Genomic DNA, 26178 nt, shown 5'->3' with positions numbered 1-26178 from the left:
TGAGCGATTGGGGCCTGAACATGCAGGAGGGTGAAAGGCGTGTAAGGAATAGAAATTATTGGAATGATGTGGTATACTGGGGTCAACGTGCTGTCAGTGGACTGAACCAGGGCATGTGAAGTGTCTGGGGTAAACCATGGAAAGTTTTGTGGGGCCTGGATGTGGAAAGGGAGCTGTGGTTTCAGTGCATTATACACGACACCTAGAGACTGAGGGTGAATGATTGTGGCCTTTGTTGTCTTTTCCTAGTGCTACCTCGTGTGCATGCGGGGGAAGGGGATTGTCATTTCATGTGTGGCTGGGTGGCGACGGGAATGAATAAAGGCAGCAAGTATGAATTATGTACATGTGTATATATATGTATATGTCTGTGTATGTATATATATGTATATACGTTGAAATGTATATGTAGGTATATGTGCGTGTGTGGACGTGTATGTATATACATGTGTATGTAGGTGGGTTGGGCCATTCTTTCGTCTCTTTCCTTGCATTACCTCACTAACATAATGTCTGCGTATGTATATGTATGTGCACGTTGTAAGGTATAGGTATGTATATGTGCATGCGTGGGCATGTATGTGGGTGGGTTGGGCCATTCTTTCGTCTGTTTCCTTGAGCTACCTCGCTAACATGGGAGACTGCAACAAAGTATCATAAAGAAAAATAATAAAACATAATGAGATATGTGGAAAACAGGATGGTATGGTAACAAACAGGTTGAAGCTAAGATATACCTCAACGTTTTGACTGTTCAATGGTCTTTCTCAGGAGGTACTGATTCCAGCATTTGGCAGGACTGTGTTTCCTAGCAAGTGATGGTCACCCAGTCGGATGCCTTGGTGTGTTGCTCTCTGCTTGGATCACTTGTCCTGCCGCCTCCAACCATTCACAGCAATCTCCGCTGCTTGATGTGACCAGCAGATGAACCCAGACACTGTGTTAACGTTATTCTTAATCCCTTCCTCTAGGTAAGCTCTCACACTATCACAGAATGGTTGGCCAAGGCAACTGGTCATGTCAGGTAGTGGAGATCGCTGTGAATGGCTTGAGGCAGCAGGACAAATGATCCAATCAGAGAGTGACACGCTAAGACGTCCAACTGGGTGACCATCACTTGCTGGGAACACAGTACCGCCGAATGCTGGCATCGTTATCTCCTGAGGAAAACCACTGAACATTTGAAATTTTGAGGTATGTCTCAGCTTTTACCCATTTGTTTCCATACCATCCTCTTTCCACATTTGTCATAATGTATAACAGAGATTTCTTGGGGATGGGATCCAAGTCTATACACAAAATTCATTTATGTTTCATATACAACTTATACACATAGCCTGAAGGGTTTTTTTTCATACTATTCGCCATTTCCCGCATTACCAAGGTAGCGTTAAGAACAGAGGACTGAGTTTTTGAGGGAATATCCTCACTTGAGTTGTTTAACCTGTGACTCCATAAAATCCATCAAAAGAAAGAAAAAAAAGATGTTAGGCATACTGAGCCAAGGTACATGCTTATAGTGCAGGTACACTACTGATTTTCCGGCACTCTTGGTTCCAAATCCTTGCAGGATTAACCATTTTGCCGGACCAACCGTGGTCACGTAATAGTAATTCATCAACACACCTCTAACCCACTAATTATACATCTCCCATGTGTCTAAAGTATACCATGGACTGCTAGAAATTTAAATTAAACAAATATTAAATGTAAATTAAATAAGAAACCATCCCATCATCACTTGATTGTGCTCAGTACTCTTACCATCTTTCATAGTTTTTCTAATCGTCATTTGCTTCTTGGAATTGCTCTCTGCATAGAATTTTAATATTTTCTCCCTTTGCCTCTTTATATCATAAACAGTTGATGAACCAATACTGTAGATGTCACACAGCTTATGCATCGAGACACCATAGTCCATTTTTTCAACAGTTCCACTTTATCTTGGATCGATATGGACTGGTGTTTACATTTGACACCACGACTGACACTCTCATATGTCTTAGAAGCCATAGCTAGGGATAAATTTAAGCAAAATAAGCTAAGAATCTCACTGAATTGTGATATCACCACCAAAAAGTGCAGTGTAAAGAATATAAAGAGGCACGCCCTATACAACGTCATCTGTGGCCGCCCAGCAAACTAGTCTGGTGGCTGCTGTAAGTTCAAGTTCCCTCATAATTTTGCCTGGACTAAAGGAGGTGCTGAACAATCAGTTGCTGGAAATTCGGTGGTGTACCTGTACTAAGTTTCAACAGCAAAAAAATGATAAAAAATTGCAAAGCTTTGTTTGGAAGAAGTCAAAATAGGAAAAAAGAAATGGCCAGAAATAAGATATCTTCTTCCATAGGGATGAATGCATAAAAAATGACAACATATAATGTATACAATACATCCTACATCCAGAATCACTACAGTGCATATGATATAATAGATCTCTAGTGTCAACCACATGCTGGTCCATCTGACTTAATAATTAGGTCTGACATGAAAGGATTTCCATCCAATCTGGTTGAAGAAATGATGCTACACACTCTGTTAGAGGACTAACAATGCACAACTTGCAGAGTAAACATCAAAACTAATACAGAGGTTTTCACATGGTTTAAAGTTTACATATGATACGACAAGGAACAAAATTACTCACTTTCCTTTTGTATAAATATTTCCATGTCTTGTCATCTTGTATGGCAGATGCTTAGATCCTAAACTTTCAATCTTGCTCACATAACCACCTTCATCCAATACTGACTCTGCAATTCTCTTTACTGCTGCCACAACTCTTGCCTGAAAAGGTCAAAACAGGCATGTTCAGTTTAAAAGAAAGTTGAGCTTCAGTTTCATCCTGATTAGTTCCAGCACTGAGGAATGCAACTTGCTTAGAAAAGCAATTATTCAGTTATGCAAAAAATAAGGTACAAATCTAGTTTGATAGCAACAAAATTATTCTAAAGCTGGGCCAAGAGCATAAGATATATTCCCTGGAAATATATGGGTCAAGATCTTCCAAGTGTTATGATTTCTAGCGAACTACGTGAACATGATCATGTTTGTTTGCTTGTTCCACGCCCACCCTCAGCCAGTCATCATCTTCATTCTTAGCTTATTAGAGCTAATGTATCGGAGATTGCCTGCACCAATCCAGAAGTGGTCACAATAATAGAGAAAGGTTAAAAAAATAAGAATAAAAAGGCAGGGCAGAGTAAGAATACTAAGAGAAGATGCTCACAGGACATCAACTCGAGAAAAGATTTTTAAACTTTTTATAACCTTCATGTGAAGGGCGCAAATGGGGAGGTGGTAACAAGTAGTGGTGATGTGAGAAGGAGATGGAGTGAGTATTTTGAAGGTTTGTTGAATGTGTTTGATGATAGAGTGGCAGATATAGGGTGTTTTGGTCGAGGTGGTGTGCAAAGTGAGAGGGTTAGGGAAAATGATTTGGTAAACAGAGAAGAGGTAGTAAAAGCTTTGCGGAAGATGAAAGCCAGCAAGGCAGCAGGTTTGGATGGTATTGCAGTGGAATTTATTAAAAAAGGGGGTGACTGTATAGTTGACTGGTTGGTAAGGTTATTTAATGTATGTATGACTCATGGTGAGGTGCCTGAGGATTGGCGGAATGCGTGCATAGTGCCATTGTACAAAGGCAAAGGGGATAAGAGTGAGTGCTCAAATTACAGAGGTATAAGTTTGTTGAGTATTCCTGGTAAATTATATGGGAGGGTATTGATTGAGAGGGTGAAGGCATGTACAGAGCATCAGATTGGGGAAGAGCAGTGTGGTTTCAGAAGTGGTAGAGGATGTGTGGATCAGGTGTTTGCTTTGAAGAATGTATGTGAGAAATACTTAGAAAAGCAAATGGATTTGTATGTAGCATTTATGGATCTGGAGAAGGCATATGATAGAGTTGATAGAGATGCTCTGTGGAAGGTATTAAGAATATATGGTGTGGGAGGCAAGTTGTTAGAAGCAGTGAAAAGTTTTTATCGAGGATGTAAGGCATGTGTACGTGTAGGAAGAGAGGAAAGTGATTGGTTCTCAGTGAATGTAGGTTTGCGGCAGGGGTGTGTAATGTCTCCATGGTTGTTTAATTTGTTTATGGATGGGGTTGTTAGGGAGGTGAATGCAAGAGTTTTGGAAAGAGGGGCAAGTATGAAGTCTGTTGGGGATGAAAGAGCTTGGGAAGTGAGTCAGTTGTTGTTCGCTGATGATACAGCGCTGGTGGCTGATTCATGTGAGAAACTGCAGAAGCTGGTGACTGAGTTTGGTAAAGTGTGTGAAAGAAGAAAGTTAAGAGTAAATGTGAATAAGAGCAAGGTTATTAGGTAGAGTAGGGTTGAGGGTCAAGTCAATTGGGAGGTGAGTTTGAATGGAGAAAAACTGGAGGAAGTGAAGTGTTTTAGATATCTGGGAGTGGATGTGACAGCGAATGGAACCATGGAAGCGGAAGTGGATCATAGGGTGGGGGAGGGGGCGAAAATTCTGGGAGCCTTGAAGAATGTGTGGAAGTCGAGAACATTATCTCGGAAAGCAAAAATGGGTATGTTTGAAGGAATAGTGGTTCCAACAATGTTGTATGGTTGCGAGGCGTGGACTATGGATAGAGTTGTGCGCAGGAGGATGGATGTGCTGGAAATGAGATGTTTGAGGACAATGTGAGGTGGTTTGATCGAGTAAGTAACGTAAGGGTAAGAGAGATGTGTGAAAATAAAAAGAGCGTGGTTGAGAGAGCAGAAGAGGGTGTTTTGAAATGGTTTGGGCACATGGAGAGAATGAGTGAGGAAAGATTGACCAAGAGGATATATGTGTCGGAGGTGGAGGGAACGAGGAGAAGAGGGAGACCAAATTGGAGGTGGAAAGATGGAGTGAAAAAGATTTTGTGTGATCGGGGCCTGAACATGCAGGAGGGTGAAAGGAGGGCAAGGAATAGAGTGAATTGGAGCGATGTGGTATACCAGGGCTGACGTGCTGTCATTGGATTGAATCAAGGCACGTGAAGCGTCTGGGGTAAACCATGGAAAGCTGTGTAGGTATGTATATTTGCGTGTGTGGACGTATGTATATACATGTGTATGGGGGTGGGTTGGGCCATTTCTTTCGTCTGTTTCCTTGCGCTACCTCGCAAACGTGGGAGACAGCGGCAAAAAAAAAAATTAACCTTCATGTGTGTCTTGTGAGTGTTAAAGCTTATTCAGAGAAGGGAGAAGGGTTTCGAGAAAACTCAGATAAAACTACTCTCAAAAGCTAAAATATATACCTTCAGTGGTAAGTCTGAGACACACTAGTATATTGATGTCCTGAAGGAAGAATCTCCATAGCCACAAGGTAGATCCACATTGCCTAAATTATGGCACTCTGACAAAAGTTGAATAAAAAAAAAGAGTCTGGACTAAAGGAGGTGCTGAACCATCAGTTGTTGAAAATTTGGTGGTGTACTTGTACTAGGTTTCAGCAGGCCAAAAAATGAAAAAAAAAAAAGAAAAACTTTGTTTGGAATTAGTCAGAATAGGAAAAAAGAAACGGACAAAAATAAGGTATCTTCTTCCATAGGGATGAATGCATAAAAAATGACAACATATAATGTATACAATACATCCTACATCTAGAATCACTACAGTGCATATGAGATAATTGATCTCTAGTGTCACCCACATGCTGGTCCACCTGACTTAATAGTTCTGACATGAAAGGATTTCCATCCCATCTGGTGGAAGAAATGATGCTATGGACTGTTAGAGGACTAACAATGCACAACTTGCAGAGCAAACAGCAAAACTTATACAGAGGTTTTCACATGATTTAAAGTTTACATATGATGGGACAAAGAATAAAATTACTTACTTTCTAAGGTAGAGGCTCACCTCCTCACATTCTGTATTCTAGTGTAAAGCTCAGATTGAGCCAGTAACACTTACTTTTTTATTCACATAGAGACATTTTTTGCCAAGAGAGGTTTCAAGGGTGTAGGGTGCAGAAATAAATGGGTCCTTATGTAATCTCTGATCAAGTCCAAAAGGTTTCTAAGAGATATAACCATGCATGAAACATGATGCTTTCTTGATGCAGTTTTCCAAGACTGAATGACAATGGGGAAATTTCGAAAGTCAGTAGTTTCATGCTTTCTAAAAAATTGTGGGTTTGGGTATATCTGAACCCGAGAGAAATTTATCAAAGACAAGAAGGTTCTTGTGTCTCACCACAAAGCAAGTTCATCAACTCTCCTCCTGGAGATCATGGCTCTTTACAAGAAGACACTGAAAAGCTAAACTGTCAGAAAAAAGTGTTAGATTGTAAAAGATCTAAGACCTGTGAAAGCTCCCACTTGGCTGTGGGATAAAAGCCAAACATATTGTCGGAGAAAAGACTGGAAATGTATAACCCAGGCAGTACATGTCAGATTATTACCAAAACTTAGTGGTGAGAAGAGCATTCATAAAATAAGCAATAGCATAACTAGCTTGTTCTCATAATAATGGCATGAGAAGAACTATGAACATGAGGCTTCAGTCATTTCCAAAACATCATATTCTTTCAAGAAAGAATGAAATACTTTCCAGAACAACTGGTACTATCTTTGAATAGTGGGGTGAATGTTATGTAAAAGGTCATTTGTTTGGTTTTCTCCAAAATGTAGATTATATATTTGTGAGAGGAGATTTGATCAAGTAAATAATGAAAGGGTAAGAGAGGATGTGTGTTAATAAAAAGAGTTTGGTTAAGAGGGCAGAAGGTGTGTTGAAATGGTTTTGCATATGGAGAGAATGAGCGAAGAAAGGTTGACAGAGGATATATATGTCAGAGGTAGAGGGGACAAGGATAAGTGGGAGACCAGATTGGAGGTGGGAGGATGGAGTAAAAAAGATCTGGAGTAATCGGGGCCTGAACATACAGGAAGGTGAGAGGCTTACAAGGAATAGTGAATTGAAACGATGTGGTATATTAGGGTCGATGTGCTGTCAGTGGACTGAACCAGGGCATGTGAAGCATGTGGGGTATACCATGGAAAGGTCTGTGGGGCCTGGGAGCTGTGGTTTCGGTGCACTACACATAACAGCTAGAGACTGAGTGTGAATGAATGTGGCCTTTTTTTGTCTGTTTTCTTAGTGCTACCTCACTGAAGTTGGGACAGCGATTCTGTTTCCTGTGGTGCGGGGTGGCGCTGGGAATGGATGAAGGCAAGGAAGTGTATATACATATTCATTTCATGCATATTCGCCATTTCCCGCTTTAGCGAGGTAGCATTAAGAATACAGGACTGAACCTGAGAGGGAATATCCTCACTTGGACCCCTTCTCTGTTCCTCTTTTTTTTTTTTTTGAAAAGTAAAAAACAAGAGGGGATGATTTCCAGGCCCCCCCCTTAAGTTGCCTTCTAAGATTTGCAGGGAACACATGTCATTTATGGTTTTGGAGAAGGCATATGATAAGAGTTGATAGAGATGCTCTGTGGAAGGTATTAAGACTATATGGTGTGGAAGGCAAGTTGTTAGAAGCAGTGAAAAGTTTTTATTGAGGATGTAAGGCCTGTGTACGAGTAGGAAGAGAGGAAAGTGATTGGTTCTCAGTGAATGTCGGTTTGTGGCAGGGGTGTGTGATGTCTCCATGGTTGTTTAATTTGTTTATGGATGGGGTTGTTAGGGAGGTGAATGCAAGAGTTTTGGAGAGAGGGGCAAGTATGCAGATGGTTGTGGATGAGAGAGCTTGGGAAGTGAGCCAGTTTTTGTTCGTTGATGATACAGCGCTGGTGGCTGATTCGGGTGAGAAACTGCAGAAGCTGGTGACTAAGTTTGGTAAAGTGTGTGAAAGAAGAAAGCCGAGAGTAAATGTGAATAAGAGCAAGGTTATAAGGTACAGTAGGGTTGAGGGACAAGTCAATCGGGAGGTAAGTTTGAATGGAGAAAAACTGGAGGAAGTGAAGTGTTTTATATATCTAGGAGTGGACTTGGCAGCAGATGGAACCATGGAAGCGGAAGTGAGTCACAGGGTGGGGGAAGGGTGAAAGTTCTGGGAGCATTGAAAAACATGTGGAAGGTGAGAACGTTATCTCGGGAAGCAAAAAAGGGTATGTTTGAAGGAATAGTGGTTCTGACAATGTTATATAGATGCGAGGTGTGGGCTATAGATAGAGTTGTGCGGAGAAGGGTGGAGGTGCAGGAAATGAGATGTTTGAGGACAGTATGTGGTGTGAGGTGGTTTGATCGAGTAAGTAATGAAAGGGTAAGAGAGTTGTGTGGTAATAAAATGAGTGTGGTTGAGAGAGCAGAAGAGGGTGTTTTGAAATGGTTTGGTCGCATGGAGAGAATGAGTGAGGAAAGATTGACAAAGAGGATATTTTATTCATTTATTTATTTTGCTTTGTCGCTGTCTCCTGCGTTAGCGAGGTAGCGCAAGGAAACAGATGAAAGAATGGCCCAACCCACCCACATACTCATATATATACATACACGTCCACACACGCAAATATACATACCTTTACAACTCAACGTATAAATATATATACACACACAGACATATACATATATACACATGTAGATAATTCATACTGTCTGCCTATATTCATTCACATCGCCACCGTGCCACACATGAATATAACAACCCCCTTCCCCCTCATGTGCGCATGGTAGCGCAAGGAAAAGATAACAAAGGCCACATTCGTTCACACTCAGTCTCTAGCTGTCATGTAATAATGCACTGAAACCACGGCTCCCTTTCCATATCCAGGGCACACAGAACTATCTACAGCCCATGCCTTGCAACCATATAACATTGTTGGAACCACTATTCCACCAAACATACTCATTTTTGCTTTCCGAGATAATGTTCTCGACTTCCACACATTCTTCAACACTCCCAGAACTTTCACCCCCCTCCCCCACCCATGATTCACTTCTGCTTCCATGGTTCCATCTGCTGCCAAATCCACTCCCAGATATCTAAAACTTTTCACTTCCTCCGGTTTTTCTCCATTCAAACTAGCCTCCCAATTGACTTGTCCCTCAACCCTACTGTACCTAATAACCTTGCTCTTATTCACATTTACTCTCAGCTTTCTTCTTTCACACACTTTACCACCCTCAGTCACCAGCTTCTGCAGTTTCTCACCTGAATCAGCCACCAGCGCTGTATCATCAGCGAACAACAACTGACTCACTTCCCAAGCTCTCTCATCCAGAACAGACTGCATACTTGCCCCTCTTTCCAAAGAGGATATATATATTTTTTATATTTTTTTTATTATACTTTGTCGCTGTCTCCCGCGTTTGCGAGGTATATATATATATATATATATATATATATATATATATATATATATATATATATATATATATATCTTTTCTTCTTTTTTCTTTTAAACTATTTGCCATTTCCCGCGTTAGCGAGGTAGCGTTAAGAACAGAGGACTGGGCCTTTTTTGGAATATCCTCACCTGGCCCCCTCTGTTCCTTCTTTTGGAAAATTAAAAAAAAAAAAGAGAGGGGAGGATTTCCAGCCCCCCGCTCCCTCCCCTTTTAGTCGCCTTCTACGACACGCAGGGAATACGTGGGAAGTATTCTTAATCCCCTATCCCCAGATCCATGGATTTAATGGTTATAGACTGGTAAAATGATCATTACATCAGAATCCACACCATACATGTCATACATTTATCATGAAGTCTGATCCTCTACAAGCACTTAGGCACTATGGTTTATGTACCCTCTGAGTGAGACAAGACTCTAAAATCCTAAGGCAAGTACAATTCCTTGGACTCATCCATATGTAAATATAGTTTATACATTCAAAAATGAAATACTTTAGACAAAGCTGTACTATGTCTGGTGAAGGTCATACTGACTTTAGATCAAATCAAGGGAATACTTCTCGACAATAAAAAGAAAAAAAAACAGTGCTAGATGCAACATATAGTGTGCTCATCTTAATATCTGGGTGGCTACCCTAGATCAACAGGATGTCTCAAAATAATTTCTTAAATGAAACAAGAACACTAAGACTTAAAGCAGGTAATTGCTCATTCACAAGTGAAATTATATTCTTTAGCCAGATCTCACTTTTCAAGAGAACTGTCAGGACAAGGGGCTATACAACAGGAAAGTTCAAACACAATCAATGGGACAAAAATCACACCATATTTTCCAATCCAGACAACATAGCTAGTTTGAAAGTATATATGCTGGGATATGGCAGCCTGATGATAGGGAAATATCAAGCCTTCTTTATGTGATGACTATTCCTAAGTGCATTTCCATTCAGTCAAGCATAGGCACCTTGGCTAAGTCACTAAATACCATGTTGTCAGCCACTTGTTGAGTGCTGGTATATATATATATATATTTTTTTTTTTCAAACTATTCGCCATTTCCCGCGTTAGCGAGGTAGCGTTAAGAACAGAGAACTGGGCCACTGAGGGAATATCCCCACCTGGCCCCCTTCTCTGTTCCTTCTTTTGGAAAATTAAAAAAAAAATTGAGAGGGGAGGATTTCCAGCCCCCCGCTCCCTCCCCTTTTAGTCGCCTTCTACGACACGCAGGGAATACGTGGGAAGTATATTTTTTTTTCTTTGTCGCTGTCTCCCACGTTTGCGAGGTAGTGCAAGGAAACAGACGAAAGAAATGGCCCAACCCACCCCCATACACATGTATATACATACGTCCACACACGCAAATATACATACCTACACAGCTTTCCATGGTTTACCCCAGACGCTTCACATGCCCTGATTCAATCCACTGACAGCACGTCAACCCCAGTATACCACATCGATCCAATTCACTCTATTCCTTGCCCTCCTTTCACCCTCCTGCATGTTCAGGCCCCGATCACTCAAAATCTTTTTCACTCCATCTTTCCACCTCCAATTTGGTCTCCCACTTCTCCTCGTTCCCTCCACCTCCGACACATATATCCTCTTGGTCAGTCTTTCCTCACTCATTCTCTCCATGTGCCCAAACCATTTCAAAACACCCTCTTCTGCTCTCTCAACCATGCTCTTTTTATTTCCACACATCTCTCTTACCCTTACGTTACTTACTCGATCAAACCACCTCACACCACACATTGTCCTCAAACATCTCATTTCCAGCACATCCATCCTCCTGCGCACAACTCTATCCATAGCCCACGCCTCGCAACCATATAACATTGTTGGAACCGCTATTCCTTCAAACATACCCATTTTTGCTTTCCGAGATAATGTTCTCGACTTCCACACATTCTTCAAGGCTCCCAGGATTTTCGCCCCCTCCCCCACCCTATGATCCACTTCCGCTTCCATGGTTCCATCCGCTGCCAGATCCACTCCCAGATATCTAAAACACTTTACTTCCTCCAGTTTTTCCCCATTCAAACTTACTTACCTCCCAGTTGACTTGACCCTCAACCCTACTGTACCTAATAACCTTGCTCTTATTCACATTTACTCTTAACTTTCTTCTTTCACACACTTTACCAAACTCAGTCACCAGCTTCTGCAGTTTCTCACATGTATCAGCCACCAGCGCTGTATCATCAGCGAACAACAACTGACTCACTTCCCAAGCTCTCTCATCCACAACAGACTTCATACTTGCCCCTCTTTCCAAAACTCTTGCATTCACCTCCCTAACAACCCCATCCATAAACAAATTAAACAACCATGGAGACATCACACACCCCTGCCGCAAACCTACATTCACTGAGAACCAATCACTTTCCTCTCTTCCTACACATACACATGCCTTACATCCTTGATAAAAACTTTTCACTGCTTCTAACAACTTGCCTCCCACACCATATATTCTTAATACCTTCCACAGAGCATCTCTATCAACTCTATCACATGCCTTCTCCAGATCCATAAATGCTACATACAAATCCATTTGCTTTTCTAAGTATTTCTCACATACATTCTTCAAAGCAAACACCTGATCCACACATCCTCTACCACTTCTGAAACCACACTGCTCTTCCCCAATCTGATGCTCTGTACATGCCTTCACCCTCTCAATCAATACCCTCCCATATAATTTACTAGGAATACTCAACAAACTTATACCTCTGTAATTTGAGCACTCACTCTTATCCCCTTTGCCTTTGTACAATGGCATTATGCACGCATTCCGCCAATCCTCAGGCACCTCAGCATGAGTCATACATACATTAAATAACCTTACCAACCAGTCAATAATACAGTCACCCCCTTTTTTAATAAATTCCACTGCAATACCATCCAAACCTGCTGCCTTGCCGGCTTTCATCTTCTGCAAAGCTTTTACTACCTCTTTTCTGTTCACCAAATCATTTTCCCTAACCCTCTCACTTTGCACACCACCTTGACCAAAACACCCTATATCTGCCACTCTATCATCAAACACATTCAACAAACCTTCAAAATACTCACTCCATCTCCTTCTCACATCACCACTACTTGTTATCACCTCCCCATTTGCGCCCTCCACTGAAGTTCCCATTTGCCCCCTTACGCACTTTATTTACCTCCTTCCAGAACATATATATATATATATATATATATATATATATATATATATATATATATATATATATATATATATATATATACCCATTTTTGCTTTCTGAGATAATGTTCTCGACTTCCACACATTCTTCAAGGCTCCCAGAATTTTCGCCCCCTCCCCCACCCTATGATCCACTTCCGCTTCCATGGTTCCATCCGCTGCCAGATCCACTCCCAGATATCTAAAACACTTCACTTCCTCCAGTTTTTCTCCATTCAAACTCACCTCCCAATTGACTTGACCCTCAACCCTACTGTACCTAATAACCTTGCTCTTATTCACATTTACTCTTAACTTTCTTCTTTCACACACTTTACCAAACTCAGTCACCAGCTTCTGCAGTTTCTCACATGAATCAGCCACCAGTGCTGTATCATCGGCGAACAACAACTGACTCACTTCCCAAGCTCTCTCATCCCCAACAGACTTCATACTTGCCCCTCTTTCCAAAACTCTTGCATTCACCTCCCTAACAACCCCACATATATATATATGTATACACATATATACATATATATATATATATATATATATATATATATATATATATATACATATACATATATATATATATATTTTTTTTTTTTTCATACTATTCGCCATTTCCCGCGATAGCGAGGTAGCGTTAAGAACAGAGGACTGGGCCTTTGAGGGAATATCCTCACCTGGCCCTCTTCTCTGTTCATTCTTTTGGGAAAAAAAAAAAAAAAAAAAAAAAAAAAAAAAAAAAAAAGGCGACTAAAAGGGGAGGGAGCGGGGGGCTGGAAATCCTCCCCTCTCGTTTTTTTTTTTTTTTTTTTTTTAATTTTCCAAAAGAAGGAACAGAGAATTGGGCCAGGTGAGGGTATTCCCTCAAAGGCCCAGTCCTCTGTTCTTAACACTACCTCGCTAATGCGGGAAATGGCGAACAGTTTGAAAGAAAAAAGATATATATATATATATACATATATATATATATACATATATATATATATATTTATTATTTTTTTTTATTATACTTTCTCGCTGTCTCCCGCGTTTGCGAGGTAGCGCAAGGAAACAGACGAAAGAAATGGCCCAACCCCCCCCCCCATACACATGTATATACATACGTCCACACACGCAAATATACATACCTACACAGCTTTCCATGGTTTACCCCAGACGCTTCACATGCCTTGATTCAATCCACTGACAGCACGTCAACCCCGGTATACCACATCGCTCCAATTCACTCTATTCCTTGCCCTCCTTTCACCCTCCTGCATGTTCAGGCCCCGATCACACAAAATCTTTTTCACTCCATCTTTCCACCTCCAATTTGGTCTCCCTCTTCTCCTCGTTCCCTCCACCTCCGACACATATATCCTCTTGGTCAATCTTTCCTCACTCATTCTCTCCATGTGACCAAACCATTTCAAAACACCCTCTTCTGCTCTCTCAACCACGCTCTTTTTATTTCCACACATCTCTCTTACCCTTACGTTACTTACTCGATCAAACCACCTCACACCACACATTGTCCTCAAACATCTCATTTCCAGCACATCCATCCTCCTGCGCACAACTCTATCCATAGCCCACGCCTCGCAACCATACAACATTGTTGGAACCACTATTCCTTCAATGTTGTATGGTTGCGAGGCGTGGGCTATGGATAGAGTTGTGCGCAGGAGGATGGATGTGCTGGAAATGAGATGTTTGAGGACAATGTGTGGTGTGAGGTGGTTTGATCGAGTAAGTAACGTAAGGGTAAGAGAGATGTGTGGAAATAAAAAGAGCGTGGTTGAGAGAGCAGAAGAGGGTGTTTTGAAATGGTTTGGTCACATGGAGAGAATGAGTGAGGAAAGATTGACCAAGAGGATATATGTGTCGGAGGTGGAGGGAACGAGGAGAAGAGGGAGACCAAATTGGAGGTGGAAAGATGGAGTGAAAAAGATTTTGTGTGATCGGGGCCTGAACATGCAGGAGGGTGAAAGGAGGGCAAGGAATAGAGTGAATTGGAGCGATGTGGTATACCGGGGTTGACGTGCTGTCAGTGGATTGAATCAAGGCATGTGAAGCGTCTGGGGTAAACCATGGAAAGCTGTGTAGGTATGTATATTTGCGTGTGTGGACGTATGTATATACATGTGTATGGGGGTGGGTTGGGCCATTTCTTTCGTCTGATTCCTTGCGCTACCTCGCAAATGCGGGAGACAGCGACAAAGCAAAAAAAAAAAAAAAAAAGAAAATATATATATATATATATATATATATATATATATATATATATATATATATATATATATATTATCCCTGGGGATAGGGGTGAAAGAATACTTCCCACGCATTCCTCGCGTGTCAAAGAAGGCGACTAGAGGGGACGGGAGCGGGGGGGCCAGAAATCCTCCCCTCCTTGTATTTTTTAACTTTCTAAAATGGGAAACAGAAGGAGTCACACGAGGAGTGCTCATCCTCCTCGAAGGCTCGGACTGGGGTGTCTAAATGTGTGTGGATGTAACCAAGATGTGAAAAAAGGAGAGATTGGTAGTATGTTTGAGGAAAGGAACCTGGATGTTTTGGCTCTGAGTGAAACGAAGCTCAAGGGTAAAGGGGAAGAGTGGTTTGGGAATGTCTTGGGAGTAAAGTCAGAAGTTAGTGAGAGGACAAGAGCAAGGGAAGGAGTAGCAGTACTCCTGAAACAGGAGTTGTGGGAGTATGTGATAGAATGTAAGAAAGTAAATTCTCGATTAATATGGGTAAAACTGTAAGTTGATGGAGAGAGATGGGTATTTATTGGTGCATATGCACCTGGGCATGAGCAGAAAGATCATGAGAGGCAAGTGTTTTGGGAGCAGCTGAATGAGTGTGTTAGTGGTTTTGATGCACGAGACCGGGTTATAGTGATGGGTGATTTGAATGCAAAGGTGAGTAATGTGGCAGTTGAGGGAATAATTGGTATACATGGGGTGTTCAGTGTTATAAATGGAAATGGTGAAGAGCTTGTAGATTTATGTGCTGAAAAAGGACTGGTGATTGGGAATACCTGGTTTAAAAAGCGAGATATACATAAGCATATGTATGTAAGTAGGAGAGATGGCCAGAGAGCGTTATTGGATTACGTGTTAATTGACAGGTGCGCGAAAGAGAGACTTTTGGATGTTAATGTGCTGAGAGGTGCAACTGGAGGGATGTCTGATCATTATCTTGTGGAGGCTAAGGTGAAGATTTGTATGGGTTTTCAGAAAAGAAGAGTGAATGTTGGGGTGAAGAGGGTGGTGAGAGTAAGTGAGCTTGGGAAGGAGACTTGTGTGAGGAAGTACCAGGAGAGACTGAGTACAGAATGGAAAAAGGTGAGAACAATGGAAGTAAGGGGAGTGGGGGAGGAATGGGATGTATTTAGGGAATCAGTGATGGATTGCGCAAAAGATGCTTGTGGCATGAGAAGAGTGGGAGGTGGGTTGATTAGAAAGGGTAGTGAGTGGTGGGATGAAGAAGTAAGATTATTAGTGAAAGAGAAGAGAGAGGCATTTGGACGATTTTTGCAGGGAAAAAATGCAATTGAGTGGGAGATGTATAAAAGAAAGAGACAGGAGGTCAAGAGAAAGGTGCAAGAGGTGAAAAAGAGGGCAAATAAGAGTTGGGGTGAGAGAGTATCATTAAATTTTAGGGAGAATAAAAAGATGTTCTGGAAGGAGGTAAATAAAGTGCGTAAGACAAGGGAGCAAATGGGAACTTCAGTGAAGGGCGCAAATGGGGAGGTGATAACAAGTAGTGGGGATGTGAGAAGGAGATGGAGTGAGTATTTTGAAGGTTTGTTGAATGTGTTTGATGTTAGAGTGGCAGATATAGGGTGTCTTGGTCGAGGTGGTGTGCAAAGTGAGAGGGTTAGGGAAAATGATTTGGTAAACAGAGATGAGGTAGTAAAAGCTTTGCGGAAGATGAAAGCCGGCAAGGCAGCAGGTTTAGATGGTATTGCAGTGGAATTTATTAAAAAACGGGGTGACTGTATTATTGACTGGTTGGTAAGGTTATTTAATGTATGTATGACTCATGGTGAGGTGCCTGAGGATTGGCGGAATGCGTGCATAGTGCCATTGTACAAAGGCAAAGGGGATAAGAGAGAGTGCTCCAATTACAGAGGTATAAGTTTGTTGAGTATTCCTGGTAAATTATATGGGAGGGTATTGATTGAGAGGGTGAAGGCATGTACAGAGCATCAGATTGGGGAAGAGCAGTGTGGTTCAGAAGTGGTAGAGGATGTGTGGATCAGGTGTTTGCTTTGAAGAATGTATGTGAGAAATACTTCGAAAAGCAAATGGATTTGTATGTAGCATTTATGGATCTGGTGAAGGCATATGATAGAGTTGATAGAGATGCTCTGTGGAAGGTATTAAGAATATATGGTGTGGGAGGCAAGTTGTTAGAAGCAGTGAAAAGTTTTTATCGAGGATGTATGGCATGTGTACGTGCAGGAAGAGAGGAAAGTGATTGGTTCTCAGTGAATGTAGGTTTGTGGCAGGGGTGTGTGATGTCTCCATGGTTGTTTAATTTGTTTATGGATGGGGTTGTTAGGGAGGTGAATGCAAGAGTTTTGGAAAGAGGGGCAAGTATGAAGTCTGTTGGGGATGAGAGAGCTTGGGAAGTGAGTCAGTTGTTGTTCGCTGATGATACAGCGCTGGTGGCTGATTCATGTGAGAAACTGCAGAAGGTGGTGACTGAGTTTGGTAAAGTGTGTGAAAGAAGAAAGTTAAGAGTAAATGTGAATAAGAGCAAGGTTATTAGGTAGAGTAGGGTTGAGGGTCAAGTCAATTGGGAGGTAAGTTTGAATGGAGAAAAACTGGAGGAAGTAAAGTGTTTTAGATATCTGGGAGTTTATGTGACAGCGGATGGAACCATGGAAGCGGAAGTGGATCATAGGGTGGGGGAGGGGGCGAAAATCCTGGGAGCCTTGAAGAATGTGTGGAAGTCGAGAACATTATCTCGGAAAGCAAAAATGGGTATGTTTGAAGGAATAGTGGTTCCAACAATGTTGTATGGTTGCAAGGCGTGGGCTATGGATAGAGTTGTGCGCAGGAGGATGGATGTGCTGGAAATGAGATGTTTGAGGACAATGTGTGGTGTGAGGTGGTTTGATCGAGTAAGTAACGTAAGGGTAAGAGAGATGTGTGGAAATAAAAAGAGCGTGGTTGAGAGAGCAGAAGAGGGTGTTTTGAAATGGTTTGGGCACATGGAGAGAATGAATGAGGAAAGATTGACCAAGAGGATATATGTGTCGGAGGTGGAGGGAACGAGAAGTGGGAGACCAAATTGGAGGTGGAAAGATGGAGTGAAAAAGATTTTGTGTGATCGGGGCCTGAACATGCAGGCGGGTGAAAGGAGGGCAAGGAATAGAGTGAATTGGATCGATGTGGTATACTGGGGTTGACGTGCTGTCAGTGGATTGAATCAGGGCATGTGAAGTGTCTGGGGTAAACCATGGAAAGCTGTGTAGGTATGTATATTTGCGTGTGTGGACGTATGTATATACATGTGTATGGGGGTGGGTTGGGCCATTTCTTTCGTCTGTTTCCTTGCGCTACCTCGCAAACGCGGGAGACAGCGACAAAGCCAAAATATATATATATATATATATATATATTTTTTTTGCTTTGTCGCTGTGTCCCACGTTTGCGAGGTAGCGCAAGGAAACAGACGAAAGAAATGGCCCAACCCACCCCCATACACATGTATATACATACGTCCACACACGCAAATAATACATACCTACACAGCTTTCCATGGTTTACCCCAGACGCTTCACATGCCCTGATTCAATCCACTGACAGCACATCAACCCCGGTATACCACATCGATCCAATTCACTCTATTCCTTGCCCTCCTTTCACCCTCCTGCATGTTCAGGCCCCGATCACACAAAATCTTTTTCACTCCATCTTTCCACCTCTAATTTGGTCTCCCACTTCTCCTCGTTCCCTCCACCTCCGACACATATATCCTCTTGGTCAATCTTTCCTCACTCATTCTCTCCATGTGCCCAACCATTTCAAAACACCCTCCTCTGCTCTCTCAAGCACGCTCTTTTTATTTTCACACATCTATCTTACCCTTACGTTACTTACTCGATCAAACCACCTCACACCACACATTGTCCTCAGACATCTCATTTCCAGCACATCCACCCTCCTGCGCACAACTCTATCCATAGCCCACACCTCGCAACCATACAACATTGTTGGAACCACTATTCCTTCAAACATACCCATTTTTGCTTTCCGAGATAGTGTTCTCGACTTCCACACATTCTTCAAGGCTCCCAGGATTTTCGCCCCCTCCCCCACCCTATGATCCACTTCCGCTTCCATGGTTCCATCCACTGCCAGATCCACTCCCAGATATCTAAAACACTTTACTTCCTCCAGTTTTTCTCCATTCAAACTTACCTCCCAAGTGACTTGACCCTTAACCGTACTGTACCTAATAACCTTGCTCTTATTGACATTTACTCTTAACTTTCTCGTTAACATCTCATTTCCAGCACATCCACCCTCCTCCACGCAACTCTGTTTATAGCCCATGCCTCGCAACTATATATCATACTTGGAACCACTATTCCTTCAAACATGCCCATTTTTGCTTTCCAAGATAACATTCTCGACTTCCACACATTCTTCAATGCTCCCAGAACTTTTGCCTCCTCCCCCACCCTATGATTCACTTCTGCTTCCATGGTTCCATCTGCTGCCAAATCCACTCTCAGATATTTAAAACACTTCACTTCCTCGTTTTTCTCCATTCAAACTTACCTCGCAGTTGACTTGTCCCTCAACCCTACTGTACCTAATAACCTTGCTCTTATTCACATTAACTCTGAGCTTTCTTTTTTCACACACCTTACCAAACTCAGTCACCAGCTTCTGCAGTTTCTCACCCGAATCAGCCACCAGCACTGTATCATCAGCGAACAACAACTGACTCACTTCCCAAGCTCTTTCATCTAGATCCATAAATGCTATACAAATCCATTTGCTTTTCTTAGTATCTCTCACACACATTCTTCAGAGTAAACACCTGATCGACACATCCTCTACCACTTCTTAAACCACACTGCTCTTCCCCAATCTGATGCTCTTTACATGCCTTCACCCTCTCAATCAATACCCTCCCATATAATTTCCAACAAATACTGAACAAACTTATACCTCTGTAATTTGAGCATTCACTTTTATCCCCTTTGCCTTTGTACAATGGCACTATGCAAGCATTCTGCCAATCCTCAGGCACCTCACCATGAGTCATACATACATTAAATAACCTTACCAACTAGTCAACAATACAGTCACCCCCTTTTTTAATAAATTCCACTGCAATACCATCCAAACCCGCTGCCTTGCCGGCTTTCATCTTCCGCAAAGCTTTTACTACCTCATCTCTGTTTATCAAATCATTTTCCCTAACCCTCTCACTTTGCACACCACCTCGACGAAAACACCCTATATCTGCCACTCTATGATCAAACACATTTAACAAACCTTCAAAATACTCACTCCATCTTCTCACATCAACACTACTTGTTATATATATATATATATCCCTGGAGATAGGGGAGAAAGAATACTTCCCACGTATTCCCTGCATGTCGTAGAAGGCGACTAAAAGGGGAGGGAGCGGGGGGCTGGAAATCCTCCCCGTCTTGTTTTTTTTAATTTTCCAAAAGAAGGAACAGAGAATTGGGCCAGGTGAGGGTATTCCCTCAAAGGCCCAGTCCTCTGTTCTTAACGCTACCTCGCCAATGCGGGAAATGGCGAATAGTTTGAAAAAAAAAAAAAAAATATATATATATATATATATATATATATATATATATATATATATATATATATATATATATCGAGGATGTAAGGCATGTGTACATGCAGGAAGAGAGGAAAGTGATTGGTTCTCAGTGAATGTAGGTTTGCGGCAGGGGTGTGTGATGTTTCCATGTTGTTTAATTTGTTTATGGTTGGGGTTGTTAGAGAGGTGAATGCAAGAGTTTTGGAAAGAGGGGCAAGTATGCAGTCTGTTGTGGATGAGAGAGCTTGGGAAGTGAGTCAGTTGTTGTTCGCTGATGATACAGTGCTGTTGGCTGATTCATGTGAGAAACTGCAGAAGCTGGAGACTGAGTTTGGTAAAGTGTGTGAAAGAAGAAAGTTAAGAGTAAATGTAAATAAGAGCAAGGTTATTAGGTACAGTAGGGTTGAGGGTGAAGTCAACTGGGAGGTAAGTTTGAATGGAGAAAAACTGGAGGAAGTAAAGTGTTTTAGATATCTGGGAGTGGATCTGGCAGTGGATGGAACCATGGAAGAGGAAGTGAATCATAGGGTGGGGGAGGGGGCGAAAATCCTGGGAGCCTTGAAGAATGTTTGGAAGTCGAGAACATTATCTCAGAAAGCAAAAATGGGTATGTTTGAAGGAATAGTGGTTCCAACAATGTTGTATGGTTGCGAGGCGTGGGCTATGGATAGAGTTGTGCGCAGGAGGGTGGATGTGCTGGAAATGAGATGTTTGAGGACAATATGTGGTGTGAGGTGGTTTGATCGAGTACATAATGTAAGGGTAAGAGAGATGTGTGGTAATAAAAAGAGTGTTGTTGAGAGAGCAGAAGAGGGTGTTTTGAAATGGTTTGGTCTCATTGAGAGAATGATTGAGGAAAGATTGACCAAGAGGATATATGTGTCGGAGGTGGAGGGAACGAGGAGAAGTGGGAGACCCAATTGGAGATGGAAAGATGGAGTGAAAAAGATTTTGAGTGATCGGGGCCTGAACATGCAGGAGGGTGAAAGGCGTGCAAGGAATAGAGTGAATTGGATCGATGTGGTATACCAGGGTCGACGTGCTGTCAATGGATTGAATCAGGGCATGTGAAGCGTCTGGGGTAAACCATGGAAAGTTCTGTGGGGCCTGTATGTGGAAAGGGAGCTGTGGTTTGGTGCATTATTACATTACAGCTAGAGAATAGGTGTGAACGAATGGGGCCTTTGATGTCTTTTCCTAGCGCTACCTCGCACACATGAGGGGGGGAGGGGGTTGTTATTCATGTGTGGCAAGGTAGCGATGGGAAGGAATAAAGGCAGACAGTATGAATTATTCTTTCTTTCTTTTTCTTTCAAACTATTCGCCATTTCCCGCGTTAGCAAGGTAGCGTTAAGAACAGAGGACTGGGCCTCTGAGGGAATATCCTCACCTGGCCCCCTTCTCTGTTCCTTCTTTTGGAAAAATTAAAAAAAAAAAAAAAAACGAGGGGAGGATTTCCAGACCCCCGCTCCCTCCCCTTTTAGTTGCTTTCTACGACACGCAGGGAATATGTGGGAAGTATTCTTTCTCCCCTATCCCCAGGGATAGTATGAATTATGTACATGTGTATATATGTATATGTCTGTGTGTGTATATATATGCATACGTTGAGATGTATAGGTATGTATATTTGCGTGTGTGGATGTGTATGTATATACATATGTATGTGGGTGGGTTGGGCAATTCTTTCGTCTGTTTCCTTGCGCTACCTTGCTGGCGCGGGAGACGGCGACAAAGCAAAATAAATAAATAAATAATACATAGATATATGAGATTAGGGCCTCAATTAAGATGAAAATAATAACGCCACATTAAATTAGGCATTTATGACTCTTGATTCCTCTAGAAAACCGGATTAGATATTTTTCCTGAAAACAAACTGTCTATAATAAATGTTCTATATTTGAAATTATGACCTCAATATCTTTTACATTTGCCTTACCTACTACACATTGTACAGTATCTATCTTATGCATCTCACTTGGTAACATCTGTACAAGTAACTTTTAAACATTTGCCTTACCTACTACACATTGTACAGTATCTATCTTATGCATCTCACTTGGTAACATCCATACAAGTAACTTTTAAAGAGTATTAATTTGCATTACTTTAGTACTAACCTAACCCAAATACGTTGTCATACATCACCAGTGCCATTTTTCTCAACACCCTCCTCAATTTTTTAGTAATTTACAGTAGACATGATTTATACAATAGACATGCATCCCAAAAGTAAATAATGTTCTACGTTAGGTTGAACCAATGTGAAGTAACTTGAGCCACCTTCAGTTTTGAAACTATGCTTGGTAAAATTTTATATAATGGGCACCACATAGATAACTCTTGAGGAAATATACCTTTAGACGTCTTATACTGTACAGTTGTCATTAAGATTAATGATGCAAGATTTGGAGCATATACATAATTTGAAAGAAATTCATTTATTGTTAAAAATAACACAGAATTATGGAGAGGAGTACAAAGACCAGGGTAAAGAGAGACTTAACTAACACAACAATTTGTGAAATGCTTACCCAGCAGCCAAATTTACCACAGGAATATGCTACTGTGGATTGCATATAATGACTGACTGTAGGGAAGCTAGGCAGGGACACTACCAGCCAACTGCATGTTGTCAGTTTTATGATTTTTGGCAGTTGGAACAATGCTGAAATAATGGATGCATCAAGTATATTTCGACTGAAAATAAATTGCCAGTAAATCTCGGCTGCTTGGAAGTAAGCGTTTTCCGAGTTCCAATGATTTTCATCACGCTTTAAACCTAAGTTTATGTTGAATAAGCCCACAAAATTTACCTTTTCTTCGTTAGCTTCACCACAATTACCCATATATTATAAAATAATACAGTGTTCCAAATCGCGCTTCATCACTTTTGTTATAATACTGTTAAATCTACTAGTACCGATAATCGACAAAATAACCGGTTTATTATATGTTTATCATAACATTTCAGTTAATCTGTGAACTCTGGTATGGCTTACCTTAGGCATATTTTTTACGATGAAGGACATTTCGTATAGCGGCATGATGGAATACAATCAGCCACTCGGTCTTGCTTGTATACTGTGTGGAAGATGTTTATTGCGATCAGATGTTTTTGTAGAGGTGCAAACGTTTCCAGCGATCACTTCGGTCGAGTGAAATTCTGTCAAGTGAAATAATTGGCGCACGTTTTCGGTAGCAAGCATTTAACGCACATATTGTTGTTATTTGTTACGGAGGGAAGGTAGAAACTTTTTTATGATATATATTTACCATTTTTATTATAAGTGGTTTCTGTGAACTGTAGTAAGACAGAGATAGTGGCAGCTTCTAAAAATGAGATGGGGGAGGGGGGTGCTGGCTCATTGGAGCAAAAGCTAAAGGCGACGATGCAGCATACTGCAGTTATAAACAAATCTAAACAAAACGGAGGGCTGATCCCCCTTGCTTTTCGTAGTTAGGGAAAATAAGTGAAAGCTTATTCACCAAAGCAAACCTGTCAATATTCGGATTTAGCAAGCAGTGTGCGGCCTTTGTACCTTGTTTATAAAATGGGACTTCGTTTTTCTCTAGAGTGGTGAGGTAATTTACATATAAACACTTTCTGATAATTAAACTACAGTATCCATAAGAATTCAGTCATGAGGCAGTTCGGAACAGCTTCGTTTAATTCAAGAGACTTTCGTGTTCATGAGAGCCGGATTGTTAATCTTTTACCAAATTTCGTCATTCTAATGGAATAGAAGCTTCTTATTTACCATTCTTTCCATGACCTTACAAGTGGGGGTCGTCAGTGCAGTCATTGGAAATGAATTGATATTTGTAAAGCGTCCAGAACTCCTGGAGACAACGAATGATGTGCACTGATGAGATGAGTTTGAAAACGTTGGAGACTCAAATCTTATGCAATGTTCACAGCTTTAATCAGGTTGGCCCGACCAAGGTGCTGATTCATCACATAACTTGCCCTAGGAGTAATTCATTTATAGTGAATAGATTATTAAGTGGTTGAATTTCACCCATGGCAAATTCTGTAAACGTTTGTTTTGGCCTTACCTTACGTTAGTGGTTAATGAAACGTTGGCCATACTTGGCCATCCTACTTCTAGGATTCTAGCGATTGTGTTCGCTATGTCAGCTGTGGTCGATGGTGCCTACTTGTGTGATGAGTTGTGGTATGGAGGGCTGCTTGTCTTATTGCTGAATTTGTCTTTATTGTTGTCTAGACTTGGCTGATGGGGGTGGTCTTCATAACATTGATACATAGCCACACCAGGAGTCTCTTTTTGTCTGTCTTAATGTTCCTGCGTGAGACTTGGCTTGTTTGTATGGCATGAGTTGTTGAAGTTTGCCATAAACCATGTATGCTTCATTGCGTTTACACAGTGGAAGTTGAAGGGATCTTCGGTAGAAAGACTTCAGCAACCATGAAAACGGAATTGATAGTATTATGCTTAATATTTATATCATCTCCGGATATATTTAGGCCGGTTTGTGACAATAATGATATTATGCTTAATATCTATGTCATCGAATATATTTAGGCCGGTTTGTGACAATAATGATATTATGCTTGATATCTATGTCATCGGATATATTAGGACGGTTTGTGACTTTGTCACATGTGTAAGAAAGACGAAGTGGTAAATAGTCTCATCTCAAGAAGTACCCAACAGATGTCTTATACTACATCTTGAAAACGAATGATAGGTAAGAGGCTGAGATACTTCTTGTCAGAGTTCCACAACCATCATTCACAAGGAAAAGGTTGGAATTTGTTGTAATTAAGTTTACTATTTGTTTTCTACATCCCCACAGATTATTATGAGCGTGAACATACCCAAGAATCGTTTTTTTTTTTTTAGGGAAAATTGACTTGAATGATATGAGATGATGATTATCAAGTGCATTGGAACTGAGACAGCAATTTGAACAAGCTTTATGGTATTTGTTATTGGAATTTACGCAACATGCTACGACTTCAAGACTAGAATTTGAAGTTAAGGGGTAAACTGTGGTATACATAGCCACCCCATGATTATCTTTTTTATGGGGATGATAGCCATATATAACAACTCGGTATTTTGGTGTCTCTTGCAGGCAAATAACGGATAACGTCTTTGTTGCAATGACATTTGAGCTCAACAAGTGCACTGACTGATCCTAAATATTTTGGGTCCAGTCACCTGACAGGACAGATTTATAGCCACACCCCCCCCCCCCCCACCAACCCACCCACCCACCCACACACACACACACACACACACACACACACCTATAGAAGTGTTGGTGATATTCCACTGTCTCCACTGACTTCACTTAGGAAGATTTTGTGCAGATGCTCCTCCTCACCCGAGCCAGTGGAACGACGACATTTTTGTTAGTTGTGTTAGCCTAAATGTCACCTTTCATTCTGGGGCTGTGAAAGGAGGTGGCCCCTTGACTATGTCAAGGGTTTCCTCTGAATTGGCTTCATAACGCTTGCTTATAGGTTCGTCAGGAGTCGTGGAAAATGAATAAGGAACTTTCCATCACAGGTGTACTTGATGAGTGCCGAAGCCTAGGACTTATCTATTTGTGAGTCTCCCTTACCGTCTTCCTTGCTTAACCACATGAAATGCTCTCCTTGGCCTTATCTGAACAGACTGCTTTCTCAAACTTGTACCGAGGGCAGTCTCGTTACAGGCCTATTGTGATGTCCACGTAGTCAGTCCAAAGTGCTACCGTGGACGTGTAGTTATCAGTAAAGCTCCGCGCTAGCGCACTTTCCAGTGAGATGATCGAATACAAGCTTGATTTTTCATCATAGCCATACTTTTGGCTTCTGGAACATCGCAAAGGATTTGGCACACATCAGTTGCAATCTT

General features: G+C 41.5%; 1 protein-coding gene and 1 long non-coding RNA gene across 2 annotated transcripts in view; one reads left to right on the top strand and one right to left on the bottom strand.

Annotated features, from left to right (window-relative positions):
• The window catches only part of mRpS6 (mitochondrial ribosomal protein S6), a 50748-nt gene extending 27279 nt beyond the window's left edge, over positions 1 to 23469 (bottom strand). Inside the window, exons 1-2 of the mRNA XM_071662401.1 lie at positions 23311 to 23469; positions 2648 to 2787 (exon numbers count right to left, since the gene is read on the bottom strand). Of these exons, the coding sequence (XP_071518502.1) occupies positions 2648 to 2787; positions 23311 to 23355 (185 nt within the window). The 5' untranslated portion in view covers positions 23356 to 23469. The remainder of the gene's footprint in view (positions 1 to 2647; positions 2788 to 23310) is intronic.
• LOC139749023 (uncharacterized) overlaps positions 1 to 26178 on the top strand; it is a 1138420-nt gene that overhangs the window by 62889 nt on the left and 1049353 nt on the right. The gene's annotated exons all lie outside the window — the stretch shown is intronic.

The sequence above is a fragment of the Panulirus ornatus genome, chromosome 1 (assembly GCF_036320965.1).
Source record: "Panulirus ornatus isolate Po-2019 chromosome 1, ASM3632096v1, whole genome shotgun sequence".
In the NCBI taxonomy this organism is placed as follows: domain Eukaryota; kingdom Metazoa; phylum Arthropoda; class Malacostraca; order Decapoda; family Palinuridae; genus Panulirus; species Panulirus ornatus.
Note: the sequence above shows the minus strand (reverse complement) of the source record. Positions and strands in the feature narration are given on the sequence as shown.